The 22,434-nt window shown below is 29.9% G+C and overlaps 2 protein-coding genes across 11 annotated transcripts; one reads left to right on the forward strand and one right to left on the reverse strand.

Annotated features, from left to right (window-relative positions):
* The first annotated feature begins 3,955 nt into the window (after positions 1 to 3,955).
* Positions 3,956 to 5,809, forward strand: LOC115720909 (uncharacterized). Its single transcript, XM_030650118.2, has one exon. The coding sequence runs from the start codon at positions 4,122 to 4,124 to the stop codon at positions 5,706 to 5,708; it is 1,587 nt and encodes a 528-aa protein (XP_030505978.2). The 5' UTR covers positions 3,956 to 4,121; the 3' UTR covers positions 5,709 to 5,809.
* A 4,799-nt stretch (positions 5,810 to 10,608) lies between these two features.
* On the reverse strand, positions 10,609 to 20,864 carry LOC115719484 (uncharacterized). Of its 10 annotated transcripts, XM_061109917.1 has the most exons (9): positions 20,810 to 20,833; positions 20,669 to 20,706; positions 16,479 to 16,542; positions 15,312 to 15,389; positions 12,833 to 13,103; positions 12,680 to 12,741; positions 12,189 to 12,387; positions 12,013 to 12,109; positions 10,609 to 11,081 (listed from the first exon to the last, which is right to left on the reverse strand). In XM_061109917.1, exons 3-9 carry the CDS (start codon positions 16,530 to 16,532, stop codon positions 10,991 to 10,993), a joined length of 852 nt encoding a protein of 283 aa, XP_060965900.1. In that variant the 5' UTR covers positions 16,533 to 16,542; positions 20,669 to 20,706; positions 20,810 to 20,833; the 3' UTR covers positions 10,609 to 10,990. The 10 variants fall into 10 exon arrangements, with proteins under 10 accessions (XP_060965900.1, XP_060965899.1, XP_030504409.2 ...); XM_061109916.1 differs by having other exon boundaries at positions 16,988 to 20,864; XM_030648549.2 differs by having other exon boundaries at positions 16,984 to 20,864.
* Positions 20,865 to 22,434: the final 1,570 nt, after the last annotated feature.

Here is a 22,434-nt window from a genome sequence, read left to right on the forward strand (position 1 = left end):
ATCCCTTCGGATTCGGTGCCCCAAAAGGCTTCTGGAATGCTGTGTTTCATAATCATTAGACTCATGCGATTTGAACGATCCCACCTCTCAAATTCCCTTTTATCATCATGGGAACTTTCCTTAGTGAGAGGTGTAGGTTGTTCATTCCTTAGTGCATGGTCTAAATCCATACATCCCAGAACTATAAGTAAGTTCCTTTTCCAATCCTTGAAATTGGTCCCATTAAGCATAGGAATAGAATTAATGTTAGCAGATATTGAGGCAGCAGAAGATGAACTAGCTGGATATAGAACAAATAAAACAAGCTCACATTAATATGCATAATTAAACAATAAATTCAAAAATTGGTTAATCCCATCTCAAGGTACCAAACACACATTAATATCAAGTCTTTTGACAGTAATATTAACTGTAAGCGGTACTCTTGGTGTAGCAATCAAATATTGACAATAAAACTGTGTCAAACAATAGATTAATCTTTGGACTAACGTATTGTTCACACAAAATATCTTATAATTGTCACACATTTATCGCCACAGGTATGTTTGAAATCTAGCAAAATATTCACTTACCTTTGGGCTAGTCAATATAAACATCAATTACAAACACACAACTATCCTAATATTTTAATTAAATTAATCTACACAAAAGAGGTCACTTTGGCGACATATTGTTTCAATTAATTTACTTAAATATTAGGCATAAACCAACACCAAAATTTGAATTTAATTGTTTCTAAAATATCTTAATTAAAATAAATTTACCGGGACATATATAACAATAAACCCAACTGAAATCTTATAATGTATATAATATTTAGCATATAAGACAAAAAAAAATATATACATGCCAAAGAAAAAGATCAAACCCATTATCATTCTGTAATTTTATATACTGAAGCCATTGTAATTTTATATACATACCATATAATTAATTTTTTATTAATATATCGTATGATATACAAACAATATACCTTAAACCAATATACATATATCACAAATTTAAACTAATATACTATTAAATGAATTGTTTTCCACAATATACAGTAGCATACAAAAACTATATACCACAATTATAAGTAGATATACCATAGTCAAAAATTAATATACCACCAGCATAGTGAAAAAAAAATATACAAAAAACTTAATTTAATATTCCACAAGTTTTTTTTTTTCTTGTTCTTTCCTTCATGAAATACCAATGAATATAAAATCAATATACCTCAGTCAAATATAACTATACCTCATACTTAAATTAATATTTAATAGTTTTTTTTTCTTTATATCCTTCACGATATACATATCACATACAAAACAATATACCTTAGACTAATATAAATATACCATAAACTTAAACTAATATACTATTAAATAATTTTTTTGCACGATATATAATAGCATATAAAAACTATATTCTGCAATCATAAGCATAAATACTATAGTGAAAAATTAATATACCACTAATATAGTAAAATATATATATATATACTAAAAATTTAATTTAATATTCCACATGTTTTTTTTTCTCTTTTTCTTTCCTTCATGATATACTAATGAACATAAAGACAATATTTCCTAGTGAAATATAACTATACCTCAAACTTAAGCTAATATTCCATATTTTTTAATTTCCGTCTTTCGTTCATTATATACCATAGCATATTAAAATAATGTACTACAATCTTAAACTAATATACTACCTTTCAGTTATTTCAAAATATATATACCACCTTTCAGTTTTTTTAAATATATTATTGCACATAAAAACGATATACTATTGTACAAAAATAACTATACCAAACACTTAATTATTCAAGGTTATAATTGTAATTTTATCATCAATTTTTTAACTAAAAGGACATTTTGTTAATTTTTTTTAAAAAAATGACATTTATTAACTTTATTGTTAGATTTAGGACCATTTTACATCTTGACCCTTAATAAAAATATGTTGCTTATATCATTATGAACCGCATCTTTTATTATTATTATTATTTTTATTATATCATATCTATTTATATTATAAAGTTTAAAAATTAATTTATTTTGTCAATATTAATTTGTAAGATATCAAAAATTATTATATTTAAATAATGTTTTGTATATTTTTATTAATATTGCACATTAAAAGTATTACAAATTTAAACACTTTTTTTTTTGTCGTGTATGTAATATTTTTTCTCTCTGTAATCTTTATTTCACCATATGTAATGATATTTTTAATTTATCAATCATGAATAATTTATGGCATTATTATCATACAATTAATTAGTGTAGTTTTATTTTTATCTAAGAATAACTAATTTAATATAATAAATGTGATTTTTTTAATAAAGTAATATAATAATAAAAATGATAATTTATTTTATTTAAAAAATATATAATAATAAAGAATAATAGTTTTGGGTGAAAAACTTATTATTAGGACTTAAGACTTAAAGACACACTAACATGTTATGTATGTCTCATCTTTGATAGAATCTATCATGAAAAAGAAGAAGCTATCATTAGTAATAGATGAGAAATACATTGAGATAAGGATTGAATATGACAAAATTATACCAACATTTTCAATATTAATGTTATCAAGAATATTATTATTGTTGTTTGATTAATTTTTTTCAACATCCTTTCTATTTTTATCACAAAATTACATTGTAAATTTATCAAAATCCATTCCATTTATTCTCTCTGAAAGTGACATTAAAAAATTCAAATTAATTCAACACCAATTATGATTTTTTTGGGACAAAATTATTATTAATAATTTAATGAAAATACTACTTAATTAAATTATTACATTTAGTCACTTTAATTTATGGGTTATGTACACAAAGTGTCTAACATTAGTTCTACTAATACCAATTATGATTTTTTTGGGACAAAATTGTTATTAATAATTTAATGAAAATACTACTTAATTAAATTATTACATTTAATCACTTTAATTTATGGGTTATGTACACAAAGTGTCTAACATTAGTTCTACTAATACTATTATACTTTTTTTTTAATGAAAAAAAATATTGGCTCATTCAAATCTCATAAATAAATTTAGTGAGAAAAACCTGGAAACGAATACTAAAATAATATCATTAATCAATAAGAATAGGCCCTGTAAGAAAGCATTAATAGAGGTGGGCATCCACACACATTTATTTACCATACACTTAATATATATTATTCACGTAATAATAATGTATATTACCAAATTTTAATCTACATATTATTATATTAAAAATAAGGCTAATTAATAATTTTCCCCCCGAACTATTGAGATTGTTAAATTTAAGGATTTTTGTCTAAAAAATTCTAACATGGATGAGACTTCAAGGGACATGATTTTAGTACATACTACATATCAAGGGGCATGATTTAGTAGATATCAAAGTTTAGGGAGCATGGTTTAGTATGTAAATAATCAATTAAATAATAAAATTGAATGAAATTAGACAAAAGTCCTTAAATTTAATAATCTCAATAGTTCGGGGAGAATTTCTAACGGCCAGAAAAGTTCAGAGAACACGATTTAGTACATGTCAAAGTTCGAGGAGAAAAATTACTAATTAGCCTAAAAATAATATAACAATCCCCACTAGATTAAAATGTGTGACCCACTTCTAAGATTTATTTAATCAATCAAAATATTATATCAAAATGTAACACGAGATAATCCCAAACATCTAATAAGCAAATACTCATTTAACCATATTATAACCGATATAAATATAATTAACTAGAATTAATTATATTTATACCACGAATTATTCATTTAAAATCAACTTCGTTCAATTTTTCAAAAAATTAATTAAAAAGATTAACTAGTCATCAAATAGTTCTTCCATACCATACCAAGTCAAAACACATCACTCTCTTTTCTCTTATCCCTTCTTTCTTTCTCTCTCCTCCAAACTCACCCAATAAATGCGGCGAGGGTCCCACCACCACTCACAGGTTCCCAAAATCCAATTACATCACGCCACGTGTCCTAAACTCTTCCCTCCTTGTCTCCTACCCCGAGTAACCCTATCATTCTCTCTCTAACTCTAAATAAAAAGATCTCTTCTCACACTACTAACCCTTTACAATTACTACTCAGAAAAAAAAAAAAAAAACGAATCAATGGAGAATTTCTCATACAGTTCGTACCCTGACTCGGGCGATTCCTCGCCTCGTTCAAGAGAGATCGATTTCGAGAACCCTCCGCCGTGGGACGATCAACCGCCGCCGCAGAACTACAAGGTCAAGTTCATGTGCAGTTATGGCGGAAAAATCCTACCTCGTCCTCACGATAATCAGCTCTGCTACATCGGTGGAGAAACCAAGATCCTTGCCGTTGATCGGACTGTGAAGTTCGCGATTATGGTGGGTAAGCTCTCTGCTCTCTGTGAAAACGAGGTTTCGTTTAAGTACCAGCTCCCAGGGGAAGATCTTGATGCTTTGATCTCCGTTACGAACGATGATGATTTAGAGCATATGATGCACGAGTACGATCGGTACTATCGGACTACTGGTAAGCCGGCGAGGATGAGGTTGTTTCTGTTTCCTGTTGTGGCTAATTCCGCTTCGAGTTTCGGGTCGGAAGGTCCGAATACGGATCGGGATCAGTTTGTTGAGGCTTTGAATTTGGTTCAGAATCATGGATCCGACCCGAATCCGAAACCGCCTGTTCACAACAACGTGGATTTCTTGTTTGGTTTGGAGAAAAGCGTTGGCGGTGTTGGAGTTGTGGCTTCTCCTCCGCTTCCTCCGCCGACTGTGCCTGAACCGTTGGCGGCGCCGCCTCAGGAATATCAGGTTATGAGTGGAGCTAATCGGGTTATCGGGTCTAACCCGGTTGATATTCAGAGACAGTTACAGAAACTTCAAATTGAACATGAACAAAACCTAAATCATCATCATCAACAACAACAACAGCTAAATCATCATCTTCAACAACAACAACAACAACAGCATCAACAGCAACAACAAGCGATGTACGGAAGAAAGAGCGAGGAAAATCTAGTCGGTGGAGGAGGATACGCCGGAGAAAATTACTACATCCATAAAGTACCGGAGAAGATTCCGGCAGCTATGACGGGACCTCCTCAGCCAAATTACTGGCCGGAAAAGCAAGGACTCACAAGCAGCGGAGGATATCCAGTGAGTCACGGTGGAGGAGGAGGAACACAAGATCATCCGGTGTATATGATCCCAGCTCACGGTGCTCCGGTTTACCACCACCAACCTATGGTCCGACCGGTAACCGGTCCACCCGGTCAACCACCACAAGGATACTACCAAGTTCAGCAGCATCAGCAGCAGCGATTGGGTCCGGATGTTTACCAGGAACAGCCGGTGTACAATGTGGTACCTCCGCCACAGCAGCCGCCACCGAAGATTGCGGCGACCTATCCGGAAGGGATGGGAATAGTACGGCCGAGTAGCGGCGGCGGAATGGTTCCCACTACTGATATGGGTCCGTACACTCAGGTGGCGTACGATAGCGCGACGGGAAGACAGGTATTCTACACCGCCGGCGGTGGGATGGTGCTGGCATCTTCTCAGCCATCGCAGCAGGTCCCTGTGGGACCTGGACCGGGGACCGGGCTGGGGCCGGGGGCTCAGCTTAGTTATGCGGCCGTGGCGGCCGACACGAGACCCGGTGGGTCGTTGGGTCAGGAACCGGGTAAGGTGGTTGTTAACAAGGTTTCACAAGCTTCAGTTTGATTAATTGTTGTTGTGATTAAGATTAATTACAGATTTAAAATTACATAATTAAAATATTATTGTTATGTTATTAATATTTGAAGAAATTTTCATTTGGTGTCTTCTTATGTGTTTTTTGTTTTTATCTATTGTCTTTGATTTTTGTATAATATTTAGTGTTTTGTCTTTGAACTTGTTTAATTCTTAATTTGGTTAGTCTTGGAAAATATATAATTAACAAAAAAAGAAAAGAGAAAATAAATGGGTAATGATTTCCATTTTAATGTTTAAAGTAATTTATGATATAAATATGTAAGTTTAACTTGTTGTAAATAAATAATTAAGTTTAATTTTTGTTTGTAATAATAGTTAAATTATATTTTTGGAATTTTATAAAAATAACTTGGGAATTGTCACAGGGCAATTTACTTAACACTTAACTGTTTGACACCTACAATTATAATTTAAGTATTATTACCGTAAAAATTAAATATCTATTTATAAGTGAGAATTATATTTAAGTATTTATGTCGCAAATTACACTAATATTTACAATAGTTTTAATTTTAATCATTAGGTAAAAAATAAAATGTTATTTACTTGTCATTTTTGTCATTGTGAAACTCTTCAAATTGTCTATGCCATGTGATAAAAGTGATGTTTTAACTAATGATGTAGTTTTAAGGATTGTTATTTTTTTTTATTCTATTATTAGTACTAATCATTTTAATTCAACTTTAATCACATGGAAGGTGATTATATATGTATGACTAGTTTAATTTATTGACTTTTTTAAGAAGAAGAAAAATAGGGAAAATTTTATATATTTCTACTTTTAAAGATATTTAAGTTGGATTATAAATTTTTAGTGTCTCTAAAACAATAATAGAGCCATGGTGATTGGATATGCCTTGACAATTGGTGTTACTCATGTCAATGTAATTATAATGGACTAAGATAATAACTAATTTGATTTAATTTTATTTAATAGTTATCTTTTTCACACAAAAATATTTACTTTATTTCTATAGTAGTTTTATTAAATTTTTCGTCTTAATTTGAGTCACTTCATCTATATTATTTTCGAATTATATTATTATGTTTGATCTGAATTATCACCCCTACTTATAGATATTTTATCGATCTTGAAATATCTTTCCGATCACGTAGGGTACTATACAATTCCCGATGAGCAAGAGTGTACCCTAACTATAGGGTATACTCCAACCCCATAAAATGAGTGAAAACTAAAATGAGTGCCCCATTTGCCAAGGCAAGAAAAGAGTAGAAGCAATTGCCAATTATTGACAAAAATGAAATAATTAAAAAAAAAAAAAAAAAAACAATATCCATCAATCATAAAACTAACGACTAGTATATTACCTAATTTATAAAAGATAAAAAAATAGGGGACAAAATTTTTAAATTACAATCAAGATAGTTTTGTCTTAATCCCCATAATCCCTATTTTTTATAACAGAAATTTGATTTGATTTTTCTTGCTTGGGTACATTAGTTGTTGTTGTGATGGTGTCTAAGATTGACGTGTGTGATGGGTTATTGAATAGTATAGTTCTCATCCTAAAAAGAAAAAAATTATGATTTGAAATAATTTGCAAGTGTGAAAGAGACTCTTTTGTAATTTTTCTATACATTATTAGACAGGTGTACATGAATGAACAAAATTTTCTCGAGAATCAAACACCAATGATACCCAACAACCCTCTTTCTTTGAATACAAGTATTTTATATATATGAATTTGGTATAATAATAATAATAATAATAATAATAATAATAATAAGAGTTTGGGTCATTTTCTTATCCTATTTTCCATCATCATCACTACACACTATGGAAGATGTCATTATCTTTTGTGACATGTTTTTTGAGGTGGTGTGGCACCTATTTATGGGGCAAACTGTACCCATTATTATTATTATTATTATTTTAGCAAACAAATTTAATTATTTCAATTATTATTGACTTCTAATTTATATTATTATCTTTATCTTCTACCAAATGTATTGTTTTGAAAAATATCTGTATAAAAGAATATATATTGTTTCATTATTTAAGTATTTTTAATTTAACTTCTTTGATAGTGCTTCTTTGTTTATATTAGAGTATCTTTCTAGAACAAAAATCTTCTGTCTAACTTTTTGACGAAGGAACTGCAAATTGTAGGGAAATTTACACACTCACCCAATATTTTGAATATAATTACTAAATTATTATGCATTTTTTAATATGAGTAACTCGCCACGTAAATACTTTAAGTTTAATTTTTAGTAGATAAAAATTAAAGTTTAATTTTTAATAATCGTTAAATGTGTTATTATTTTATTTGTATATTTAAATTAATTTTTTAAATAAAAAATAAAAATTTAATGACTCAAACTAAATAAGAATTAAGTAAAAAAATAAATAAATAATTAAACTTATCACAAAGTGACAACATCAATCAAATCAAAATTATATATAAATTAAATAGAAAGCATATTTTTTAATGGGTAATACCCATTGATGGCACTAAAAAAAATTAATAAAGTAACAATCTAAAACTTTTTATAGTAAGTTTCCAACAATTATTTTTTTTAAAAAAAAAAATTATATTTATTTTTTATAAAATTAGAAATAATAATTACAACCAATATTTGAAAAAATTATAAATTATTTTTAAAAATTAATTGAAATTACTTTATTATATGAACGTCAAAACTTTTATTAAAAAAGCTTTTATATCAACATCAAATATTTTGTCATTTTCCAAAATATGACAAAAAAATTAATAAAAGGCAGTATAAAACCTTTAAAAAAATACAGTAAAAATTAAAAATTTACCGTCTGACAGTATTTTTTTAAGAAAATAACAAAAGTCAATATACCATATAATTTTCTAACTATTTTATCTCTAACAAATTGTTAATTATCTTTTTAGTAATGTGTAAAGTGCCCTATAATTAATATTGCTTACTAAAATGATATTAACAAAAATATCTCTTTGTTTCAATTAAATTATAGATTTCACTCCAAATTTAATTTAAATTGATTCTTTTTCCTTTTTAAATTTACTACTTTAACAAAAAATAAAAAAAAATAAAAATTAATCTCTGTTATAATCTTTAATCTATGTTTGTATATCAAATAATATTGGTTTTTTTATTTTTAGTAAATTGCCACCAAACCCCTAAATCTTGACCTAAAATGAGCAGTGAGTTTTTTTGTTTTTTGGAAGAACTAAAGTTCATTAAGTAAGAAAAAAATTGGGAATCACAGGGGGATCACCCTCCCCTTGATACAGAACGTTGTCTAGAAATTCTAGCACTCCTTGCTAAACTATCCGCATAAAAATTGAAATTACGATTAATGTACTGAAATTTACAAAAATTAAATCTACGACTATAATCTAAAATAGACAGGAACTTGTTGAGGGATCTCCAATTCTTAGAACACTGGTTAATGGCTAGAGCATGAGTAGTGAGTTTAGATGGGAAGATAGATGTGTTTTAGTTGTTGTGTGTGGTGCATTAACTCCTATTCTGAACTGCCCATAACCATAGGCAAGAGGGAGTTGGAAGTTGCATCTTCATCTCCATTTCTTGCTCTATATAAACTTTCTTCTTTTTTCTTATTTTTAGAAATTAAAGATATGGTATTTATTATTAGGAGTTTTTTTAGGGTGTATTTTCAAGAATGAGTGTATTGGTACACTTTTTTATGTTTTCACCATTTAGATTACAATTTTTTAGAGGAAATTACACATTTTATGGGTTTTTATATTTTTTGTTTGAAAATATGGTTTTTTTAAGAAAGATATTTTATAATAAAAATTGAAGAAAAAATTGAAAAATATAATAAAATAGTGAGAGTAACCAAATATCCTTAGAATAACTAGTTCTCTTATACTATTTTTTCTATATTATTCAACTTTTTTAATAAAAAAAAAAAAAAATCCATAAGATCATTTTTTTGAAAACAAACACTATATTTTTACAAACTTATATCTTAACCTACAAAATTTTAAAAATTCAAAATAAGTTATCATACAAATTTTAGAGTTTAAATGGTTTGTTTTGCACTTGTATAAAATAAAAGAGGCTTATTCATAAAAATAATAATAATAAATAAATAAAAGAGGCTCCCATGCAGGATGTGTATAAATTGATCCAATTCAATAATAACCGATCGCCAAACATAGGATATCCAATTATGATCAAATCAAATTGAATAATATTTTTGAATATCCAATCAAATTGGATGTCAGATGAGGTATTCAAAAATCCAATACATCCAACATCCAATCGAACTAATTAATATTTTTATTTAGTTTGAATTAGTAATTAGATTTATGTTGTTATACGAAAAAAAAATATATGTATATATATAAAAATTAACATTAAAATTTTACTTAAATTTTAATCTATTTAATGGATCTGATCTGATCCAATAAATACTAAATCTAAAATATTAGATAAACTTAAATTAAACCAATAAATATACATAAAATACATCCAATGAATAGAATTAATCTAATCCAGCATCTATTGGATGTTAGATCCATTGGATAATTGAAATTAATTGAATCGAATGGTAAGATATATCATCCAATATATAATTAGATCAAATCTTAATAGGCCTAAAAACATTAAATGTGATCCAATAAACACCTCTACCCTCATTTAAGAGATTGTTTACTTTTATTTTCATCTCTATTAATTATTTGAATTTATTAAAAATTTCTTACATATCTTTGATGTATATTTTCATATAAAAAAAAATAGTATTATAACTCGATAACATAACATGAATAGAGTGTATTATATTAAACATGATGAATTAAGTTTGGGGAAGAAGAAATTTTCTTTTTTTTTTTCTTTTGAGGAAAATGTATTAACCAAGGAGCAAGGACATTAAGTCCTCTAAAAAAAAGTGGAAGCCAGAATTTATTTAAAAATATCATCCGCTATTAATAGATTCTGAATACAAATTAGATTCACGAGCCAACGTACCGAACTACTACTTTTGGTCAAAGCAAGCTTAACCAAAGCGAGATTATTAATATGTGGTAAGTTACAATTAGTAGTTTGTTTGTAAAACATACAATTTTTTCGATATTATTAATCAACTAAATGTTAATTTTATACTATTTCACTCAAATTAATTGAGATTATTAATTTATAGGAACTTAATCTAGAACTTACTTTAATTTGCCAAAGCAAATTACACACTTGACCATTTAAATTTACCCTTCTTAAACTCACATTCTCCATCCTCATTGGTATATAAATGTCAAGAAAAAGAATTATTTACCAAAGTTTTGGCGCACCATGGTGAACTTGTAAATAGTTTTGATTAGGGAGCCATATCTCATGAGCTTCAGAGGTCCCATATGTCTGTAAAACAAAAGAGCAATTCGGGTTAGAACTCGAAAGAAAATGATGCAGAAGACAGAGAATTTTAGTAGTCAATAAACGATTCTCCAGCTCGGAGCAATACAGTGATGGAGACTAAATAGTTTCTCACAAATTAGAATCGACATTTAATAAAAAAGGCATAACAAAGTGGTGGAATGATGGAGACAATGTAAATAAACTGAAAAATAAAGCAAACTAAAACAAACCAATCCATGGATATTCATTGCTCCATATATTATCATGTATTTGACACACAAACTTTAAAGCATTGGTTTTCTTCAAGTGGTGAGGATTGTATCAAGAATGGAAAGTAGAGCACCTTGTTCAAATCGAGTTACTTTTAGTGAGTCACTCAATAGTTTGTGAGATTAAAGAAGTGCAACGCAAGAGTGGGGAACACAGTTAACCATATTGGCCTATTCAAGGAAGGTAGCTCAAATGGTTAGACATGTGGTTTTCTCCAACAAAATCTGAGGTTCGAGTACTTCCGGGATACTTGTATAAAAATTGCTATAACTTCTTGAACCGCAAATATTTGTAGGGATAGGTGGGCATGCACCTGGGATAGACCAGGAACTATCAAAAATCGGTTGTTCCATCAGACAAAGGTGACCTTCTGCGGGCAAGGCTTGTAGGACGCGTAATTCCTATCTATTCCAAACTTTCCTCTCCCGGTTATTGATTAGGGCAGAGAAAGAGCAATGGATAGGTCAAAATAAGATGTATAAAGAGCTTTGTAATTCTAGTTTCAAAAGAAAATATTAGCCTACTTAGAACTAATCAGGTAACTGAGTCACACTCTTTCCATATATAGTAATTTAATTCCTGAACTAATCACTATAGAGATATACCAGAAAAAAGATACATAACTAATTTCATGACTCATTTTGCAAGACTACTAAGTACTTACACGATCTCAGTGTAACGAATTCTCCAAGCAGGGAAGCCTAAGTGGCATCTTGCAGGTCCATAGACTAATAGGAGGTCCGGTTCTGGTCCATTGCACCCTGATAAGATATAAATAAATCGTCAAATATGATAGTGGAATCAAAACCAATCAAGAAACACATTAACAACAAAACAAACCGATAGCTTTAAGTGCATCTGCCATTTGAGCTTCTGTGAACGTATTCTCTTCCTGGTTTCCATTCAAAGCAGTGGATGTCATATACTTTCTAAGAAGAAAGTTGGCTGCCTTAGCCACAGCTTCCTTCCCATCAGAAAATGAAGCAAATTCCAGAGTCATACAATTCTCGCTAAGTAACTTGTCATGTTCACTAGCTTTCTGTAAAATGATAAACATTAGGTTGAGTTAGTTGTTAATTAAACTAAAGAGTAAGAAAAGCTATAAAGACATGGGAGTTTCTATTTCTAATTAAAGTATCATAAAACTTCAGTCAACTTTTCTCTTAATAAAAATCCTTACAATCTTGGTATTGTAAGCTTTTAAATTAATATTATATGGAAAAGATATAAGACATTGTTTAATATAGGCATAAAAGAATGATCACAACACATTAAAAAAAACACTGCCTGGCTAAATAAATGAAGGCAAAATAAGTACAGAAACATGATACCTCAAACAATGTTGCATTGTCCAATTTCTCCAAGATGGCCTCCTTTGATTTCTTCATTATTCCTAGACATCACAAGAGAAAAGGCAAAACAACAATCCTGTTAATATTGATGATAGAGAGGAATAGAGATGCCTAATCAACTTAAAATATCACCTTCTGCATCATAAAGACAGATATGTTTCACACCAATACTTTCCAGCCACAACAAAAGCTTGATAATATTTGAAGTTTGGTAAGCTTCTTCACTTTCTACCACAATGGCCAGGTACCGAACTTTGCCTTTATTGAAGGCTCTGTATTTCTTCCATAACCCACTAGAGATAAGATAGCTTTCTGCAACATGTGTCATTCCCAGAGCTACATAGAACATACTGACAAGTAAATGTAGAATATGCCAAACAAGTCGAATCCCCATTTTTCCAATCTGCATCAGCAACAAGATTCAATGGATGGTGAAAATAAGCTCATAAAATTTCTCAATAATCATGTCTCCCCATTAACCTCTGACTGGCAAACAAATGTATACACATGTTCACATATGCATTCTAAGATGAAAATAAGAAAATTTCAATAACCAAACTTTTTTCAACAATAAATTTCGAGTTAAATGCGGCAGAACTCCCAATACTTTCACTTCACTAGCAATTAACGCGGCAAAACTCCCAAAACTCGTGTTCTGTTAGCAATTGAGCTTTTCCAACAATTTTCATCTGTTTTTTGTAAAATATGTACAGACTTTATAGCTCTTTGTAATGTGAAATTTCCATACTACAGGTCTTTGGTTCAGAAGACACTAAACCAAATAAAAAGTTAGTTAAATATCTAAAGGGTAAACTACAAATAATAAATAACAAAAAAATATTTCAAAAGGGTACGGTGTAAGGCAATCCAAAAATGTCAGCTTCCGGCAAGTAGTTAGCTTGTGGCCACAAATTGGAGGTCCTAGAACATGACACAACATTGGCAGCTTTATGTATTGTAGCATCTTGCTTGTAATCTTGCTTTGACCCAAGAAGCCAATCGTCTTCTTCAGAATCACAATGCTTTGCTTCAAGCCTTGGATTGGAAGAAGCCAAGGCTTTAACAAATCTCCATAAAACTGATCCAAGCTTTGACTACCATCAATAAACAAGTTGGTCTTCGAGGTCCTCCTGGATTTTCTGCTCTCTTGGCGAGCAGCCAATGGCAGCTCTTGTTCTGGTTTAAGGTCGAGTTTATGAGCTTCATTACTCTTGGATTCATTGCTCCCTTGTGTGGCAGCCAATGGCAACTCTAGAGATGGCTTAAGGCAGGGCTTCTGAGTTTCAGGCCTCTTGCTTTGCCTGCTATTATCTTGTGGAGGCAACAGCAACTCTTGGCGTTGTTTAAGAATGAGCCCGTGCCTCTTTGTTTCATTTCTCCCCTCCGGTATAGCCAATGACAATTCTTGGCAAGGTTTAAGGATATGTTTACCAACTTCTGTTTTCGTCAATACACCAGGTATACAACCACTCCCTGAACTCTTTTATACATGAACCTCGGATGCAGTCTTGCGTAGCCTGATACGAATAATTTTTCTTTCACTGTCGCCATCATTAGACAATGACTCGTGCAATCTCCTCTTATTGGGGTTCCTTTACGTGCCATCAGACACAAAGCTAACACTTCCAGAACAGGTGGGTTGCTCGTGTTCTTGACTTAAATCACTCGATTCTAATAGATCAGATTCGTCCACAACAGTCCTTCTCTTCTTCTGTTGAGGATATTTCTCCTCTGCAGCTGCCTTAGAATGGTTACCACCATACAAGTCTTTCTTTCACTTCTTCTATTGAGGATGTTCCTCTTCAACTTTGCTTCCTCCTTATCTTTTCAGAGCCATTGAAGCACCAGAACGAGAACCGTAGAGTAGAACAAATAATCATGAAAATCCACAAATCCCAGTACAATAGGATATTCATCATCCGAAATTTTATGTACTAAAAGGGGATACACGCTATCACAGTTTCTTCAAATCAACACATGCAATTCTAATTCACATCAAACATACTATAGCAATATCCATTAAAAGAAGGAAACTCTTAACTTATATTTAAAACAAAAAAGTTTCATATATGCTACTAAACTTTATTCAGTGTTATTTAACATCATGACAATTAACATAAAACATCGACCTAAAATCTTTGGAATCGAAAATAAAAAAAAAAACAATTCCCATGACAAAAAAAGAATGAAGCTCTTAACTTTCATAAGTTAAAATAGCCCTTATGCGACTACAAATCAATGGTACAGAAAATACCAAATAATGCAATGAAACAAAATCTGGAAAGGGCCTAACTCAATACTTCAGACAAACAATTCTTTTCTTAAGAAGATTAATCATCCAACAATTTTAGGTCTTTTCAAACTATTGGTTATCAGTTTTAGCCAAAACCCACATAACATTAAACGATATATTTCCAAAATCCGGGTCAGATGAATCATTGCTACCAAACCTTATTAATACTTTCAACCTAAAACCCAAAAGATAGACAGCAAAACTAAGGTATATTGACACCCAAATGAACTGTTGGGTTAAAAGAGAGGCCTTGTGATTAATGATAACTTCGTAGAAAGTAGTTGAACATAAAGCAAAAACCAGATTTGCTCAACAAACCTTAATCAACTCGTCCAAGGCCTCTCCTTTGTTCGCATATGTAGGTGGATGAAAGGGAAAACACCGAGACATTCTTCTCTATAGTACAAGCAACAAAAGAATCAAGATTCTGTTCCGATCTAACCAGGGTGATGATGAAATGATAAGTGACAAGTTGGATTGTCCACGTGTACACAGTTTACATGTGGCATAATTTTATTATTTCACGTAAATAAAAACTAAAAAAAAATCAGTTTTTTTTTTCTGGGTCTCTTTTCTTCAGTGACTCTCTCTCCCTCTCATGCCTTTGCTAATATTCACAATCTGTTTATGCTGCCACTGATTTACAAATTAGTACTCTACGCCATAATTCATTTATCAACACAAATTCAAAATTTCAAAAAATGATGGATTCAACAAACTTCCAGATTTTATAAACTAGAACCCCAAATCAATAGGTATGCACTAACACTGCAGATATATTTACACATATTCAAGACAAAAAATTTCCCTCAATGTACTCTCTCACCAACGAAACAAAAAATATAAATGAAATTATAAAATAGTTTTATCTTCAAGCTTAATACCAAACACAAACCCATATAAATAAAAGACTCACAGAAATTCAAGCTCTTTTTTTCAAATCCAATCTGAAGACGAGATCAGATGGGAGCTTAGTTGTGGAGGTTTGCCCAGAGCTCCGTCTCGTCGACTTCCATTAGCCCAAACCTTCGTCTCTCGCGCAGATCAAAGTTCCTTGGATCTGTTAACCCAGATTTGCAAAGAAGAAGACGGTGGGCAACTCGATTTCGGACTTGGCTTGGGCTGAGGATGGTCGGAGACGGTGGCGTGTTCTGGGCTGAAATTAGCTAAATGCTAATAGAAGGAAGTTTTGGAGGTTTTGCCGTCAAAAATTTAAGTTTTGGAAGTTAATAAATACTAACAAAATAAAAATATTAGAGGTTATGCCGCAATTTACTCGTAAATTTCTTCAAAACAAAGGTCTTAGATGGGAAATGAGCACTGAAAAACCAGTGAAGCCCAATTCAGGAACTAAAATCTAACATTTTGGATATTCTGTAGCAAAATATATACATATAGAAACAGCTTAAATGCAGTTGTGATTGTTACTTCATAAACCAAAAATAAAAAAACAGAAAATTGAGTTATATAAGTTTTCATACTCACTTGAACAATATAGCTATCACTGCATGATCTCCTCATCTCATTTCTAAACTCCATAGCTAACAACCTGTAAAAAAAACCACCAAAAACTGATGAGATCAGAAACCCAAATGTATGAACCACAATTCAAATCTTCAAAAATAGTCAGAACAACATATCAGTTAATATACAAATCATAAGCAAGCATGAATACATAAATTATAAATATCAAATTATTTGACTAAGTACAACTATTTTTACTGCTTTGGCATAAGCAATTTGTACCAATAAGAATAAAAAAGACAGCTTTACTATAATATTTTTATAAAACAAATTAAGGATTAATTAATATTTTCAATGTTTAATCAAAAGCAAAATATTTAAACAATCAACGATTTAAGCGATTAATTTTGTAAATTGATGTTACAAACTTGATTTGAAACCCTAATACCCAAATTTATACCCCATTGATAACCCAAATTCAAAAGAAAAAGAAAAATCTTGGTAGATGTTCTAAAAGACCATGTACATATTTCAATTCTTCACAGCAATCGCGTCCAGGTGTTCCTATCTTGGTTGTTTTCAACCATCGGCGGAGTTTTCAAGGTGAAGATTCGGATATGGCATTGGCTACCAAGTCTACTACTCTTGTTGTGCCTCACCACGATCACCAATTTTTTTTTTTTTGAAAATTTACAAATTTATATACATTTATTATGGGTTTGAAATAAATTTTCGGCATAAGTACTCAATGTTTGTAAAACTGTAATTTTTCTCTAATTTCATCCGTCAGAAACATGTAGTATTAGTTACTTACAAATGTTCCTTTAATAAATTTAAAACGGAGTTTGTACTGACAAAACTAAAGAAAAATTACAGTTATTGAATGAGTCTGTATGGAGGAGATTTCTTGTGAAATGGTTGTTGAGGTATGTGATTTTTTTAATTATTTCTTTTATTGTTTTTTGTTTATTTTTGTGTTATTTTAGAGTTATTTTTAAAACATTTTGCATGTTGATTTTCCCAAGATTGGTCTTGTAAATATAGGTGTTCTCAGCATTATCATTCTAAATTAATAACCTCTGGGTATTATTCAGTTATTAAAGATATTAAAAATATTCTCACTCCAATCCAATTGAAAATATTTTTCTGAACTGTTTTTGGTCGCTTCCTTTGTATTCATGAGTGCATTATTCATTTCCAACTCTTCTTACATGGTCTGATATTGAGGAAAGTTCAACAATCAAATGAGTTAGAATTATGGGTTTCTGTTGCTGGAAAGTTTCTTAAATTTAGTGTTGAGTAATTTGCATTAGTAACTGGTCTAGATTGTCACATCAAGTCTGATATTTTTTAATACAAGCAGGATAAGAATATGCTTGTAGAACACTATTTAAAGGGCAATAAAAAATTATTAAGAATGTTATCCAAGTTGCCTTTACTGCTAACAATTATAGGAATAATGATGATCTAGCAGTCAAGTTGGTTGTATTGTATTTTGTTCACTATTATTTGTTGGGGGTCCTCCTAGTAAATGTTGTTTATATTGAGGAACTCAACGTTGTGGATATTGGTCGTTACAACGAGTATGGGTGGGGAAGGAGTGCTTTGAGATGACTATTGAATCTTTTAAGGGCAAGATCGATGCTAATATTAGGACGGTTAAGAAGAAGGAAAAGGATAGTAGTTTTTGTAGGTTGTTAGGTTTTCCGTATGCATTGCAAATTTAGTTTTTTGAGTGTTGTCCTTACGTTGTTGGGAAACTTTCTTTGTATTCAAACATTGGCATTCAAGACTTCTTAACTGCCTAAAATGCCAAATCTTAAAATATCTCAACTAAAAATGGACAATGTCAACAACATCATCTTCAATTGGCCTTTATAGGAGATATATGTGTGTTGTTTTACTTTTGTTTTTTTGTTGTTTTATTTTTTTGTTTGAATTATATATTTATTCACTTTCAGTCCTTTTTTTTGTTTGTTTTGTTACAGTTACAACTTGAAAATATTTCTCCAACTTCAATTGAGTGATCTAGTTTGAATTTGGCTGATTATTTTTCCGGTGACACAACTCCTTTCTCTATTAAGGTTAAAGGTAAAGGCAATCGTGATAGCGATTCTAAATCAGTGTCCAAGTCTTCTCTGGAAAGTGATCGTGCTGGTCCATCCTCATGTAAGATGCATGAGCATGTCACTCGTATTGAGTATAAGGATTTGAATTTGAAAGTATTTCTTCAACTTCAATTGAGAGATCTAGTTTGAATTTAGTTGATTATTTTTCCACTAACACGACTCCTTCCTCTATTAAGGTTAAAGGTAAAGGCAATCGTGATGGCGATTCTAAATCAGTGTCTAAGTTTTCTCTAGAAAGTGATCATGCTGGTCCATCCTCATCTAAGGCGCATGAGCATGTCACTCATATTAAGTATGAGGATTTGAAGAAAGATGTGTCTCTTGTTCTTAGCCAGCAGCGGATTATTATGTCTGCTTTTGCTGATTTGAACAAAAAAATGGATATACTTATCGAGATAATTCTTTTTTGGTTTTTTAATGTAGTTATTTTGTAGTTTTTGTATAGTTTTTTTTTTAATATTATTTAAGTTTATATTCAAATTTCCATTCTTTTTTTTTAGTCCTTACATGCTACTTCTAGGCATCATGGGAGCCAATTAGATGATGTGCTTCGCTCATCAGAAAATGACAATGATGTTGTTGGTGATGTCGATAATAAGGATGATGAAGAATCCGATTCCAAGGAAGATGATCAGGTCGAAGATGATGACAGTGAAGAAGAAGATGATGTTGATGATGATGATGATGATGATGGGGATGACAATTGTGGGGACGGTTATCCAGATAATGACGAGGATGGTGGTGGCGGAGATGATCGTGGACAGGTTGTGTTCAATGTTGAAAATGTTAAAATTGATGAGGTGTGTGTTGTTGTTGATGTTGGTGCAAAGGTTGATGAAGGTGTAGAAGATGCATCTACTGCTCAAGAGTGGACAAAAATTGATGATAAATTGTTTGTTGTTTCAGAAATTCTTGCTGATATGAAAAATGTTTGTTTTGAATTGTTTTATTATTGTTTTACGAGTAATTTGCGGCATATATACCTAAGTTTAACTTCCAGTTACAAATAAATAACTAAGTTTAATTTTTAGCGGTAATAGTACCTAAGTTATATTTCTAGAACACTATAGGTACCTAAACATTAAATGTCAAGTCAATATCTACGTGTTATTTTCTTATTAGTATATTTAAATTAATTTTTTTAAAATAAAAAATTCATAACTTAGACTAATTAGGGATTGTCACATGACAATTTACTTAACATTTAACAACTAGGTACCTACAGAGTTCCAAAAATATAACTTAAGTATTGTTACTACCAAAACTAAAACTTAGATATTTATTTGTAAATAGGAGTTAAACTTAAGTATTTATGTCACAAATTACTCTTATTTTAGTATTATTTTTGCCATGCTTTGAATTTTTATTAGTTGGTTGTTTTTATTTCTTTCTTTTTTAGTCTATCGAAGTAGGATTTGATTTCAAAGGAGGATGATGATTTTGTTGATGCTGGTGCTACTAAAACTTGTGGTATTCAAGCTCTTGAGAAGATGATATTTAATTTTAAAATGTTGTTTTATAAATGTTTTTGTTCTGTTTTATGATTTTTGTTTTTTTGTTGTTTTGTTATGTTTGACATTACTTATTTTATTCTAGATAGAGTATTATTTAACTAGATAAATCTAACACTTATGAGGTCGTTTGGTTGGGAGGAATGAAAATATAGGAATAAGAATGTGAATAGGAATGGAATAAAATTTAAAATGCATAAAAAAAATTGATAAAAAAATGATTAAATTTTTTCAAATCTTGCATTGGAATGATCTTTCTTTCCATTTCAAAATGGAATAGTCATTCCACCAAAATGATGGAAAAGACCAATTCTATCGGAATTGTATTCCAATAGTTTTAAATACAACCAAACAAAAGAATCAATGAGAAAATTATTTCCTTTCCATTTCATTCCATTTCATTACTTGCAACCAAACGCCACCTAAGAGCAATTCATATTAGAACCGTAAATTGATAGGGGGTAAAACCCAATCTTATTCAGGCATTTTGACAAACAGGTGAAGGTCATAAAACTAAACCATAAGAAAAAGAAGAGCATTTGCTAGGAAATGGAGAAATTTGGATGGTTACCTTGCTAGTGTGCCAAATGCAAGACTTATCAACTTAGGCTGTATAGACGAAAGAAGAGTAGAAAAGACATAATCAATCCAAGTATAATCAATAACAAGCAAAAAGAAGAGTAGAAAAGATAAAGGAAAACGATGATCATACCTAACCTCAATTTCTTATAGATTTTTATTAGGTACCTTAAACCTTAATTTTTTTTTTATATAGTTATGACTTATTATATTTTATTTTTTAATAAAAGGAACCAAACATATTAAAAAACATAAAATATTATTTAATAACATAAAGAAGAAAAAAAAAAAGAAATTTGGTGTAATAGTGTAAATTTTTCATACATTATGTTATTATTACGTGCATTGCACTTATACTAGGGTCGTCTCAAATATTTTAGAGGTCTTGTTTTAATTTAAAAAAGTAAGCCCTTAACAAAAAAAAATTATAATTTGTAAATAATATTTTTAAATATTATCATATTACGAAAGCATATTTTACATATTTAAGTACCCAAAAACTCAAACAATTTTATTAAAATTGTTATTATTTCTAATACAACTTCAATCTAATATTAAATATTTTGGGAAAAAAAATTAAAATGCATTTTTTTTATTTAGCATGACACGTTAGTAGAAGGTTGGGTTAAGAAAAATTCTAAAAAGTCATATTGGGCCTTTTTAATTTTTGGCCTTGTGACTGACACTTAATTGTATTTTTTATTTTTTATTTTTGTTATGTGTATTTTTAATATTTTATAAATTAAGGTAAACTATTTAATTTTATAAATATTTAAAGTTTTAAAAGTTTAGGAAAATAAATATATAATTTAAAAATATTAAAATTAAATATACTCTCAATATTAAAACTAACAATACAAAAATAATAATGTTATAAATAATATATAAATATTTATATATATTTAAACTAATCTAAAATTAGTGATCAATTAACTAAAAATAAATAATATTGTTATTTATATATATTTAATTTAATCTAAAACAAATGAAATTAATATTTGTATATATTTATAAAACTAACCCTGCTAATACCGTTAAATTTCACGAAATATTCTTATGTTCTTAAAATATTTTGTTAAACCAATAAAAACTGTTAGATATCCACATTTTATATATAAATATATTTTTTCGTTCATGTTTTTTGATTCCTTGTATGTGTATCTTGACTTTTTTTATTTTATTAAAGGCTCAATCTTCTAGCAAAGTTGTTGGCGATTGTTGCCGTATTGATTTGGTTCAAAATGATGTTCGTGACATTGTTGTTTTTGAGAACACTTCAATCTTAGTTACTGAAAAAAGGACAGAAAGAAAGGGGTTGTTTTAAAGTCTCCCTTTATGGAACTAGGATCTGTTGAAGCTAATTTAGATTCAATATCTAATTCTCCTGATGGTTCTCTTTTAAAATTGTGAAATATGTTCCTAGATTATGTCTATTGGATGATAATATTGGGAAACCTGTTGACCAAATTTTGAAGGCTAATTTTGATGTTTGGTTAAGGTATGGTTTGAGATCGAAGAAATTAACATAATTGTTTATTTTTTATTAGTTTCTTCTCTAATTTTATTATTTTTAGAGTCATTGTATCTAAATATATACATATGTATTTTCTTGTTTCCAGCAAAACAATAAATTGTTGTAAATCTTTTACATTTTTATCCCTGAAATTTTTACATTTTTTTATATATATATACATTATATATATGCATTGTCTTGTTCCAGCAAAACAACTGAAGAGCAATGATAAGATTTCTCCTTCA

This window comes from Cannabis sativa, chromosome 2 (genome assembly GCF_029168945.1).
Source record: "Cannabis sativa cultivar Pink pepper isolate KNU-18-1 chromosome 2, ASM2916894v1, whole genome shotgun sequence".
Lineage (NCBI taxonomy): Eukaryota > Viridiplantae > Streptophyta > Magnoliopsida > Rosales > Cannabaceae > Cannabis > Cannabis sativa.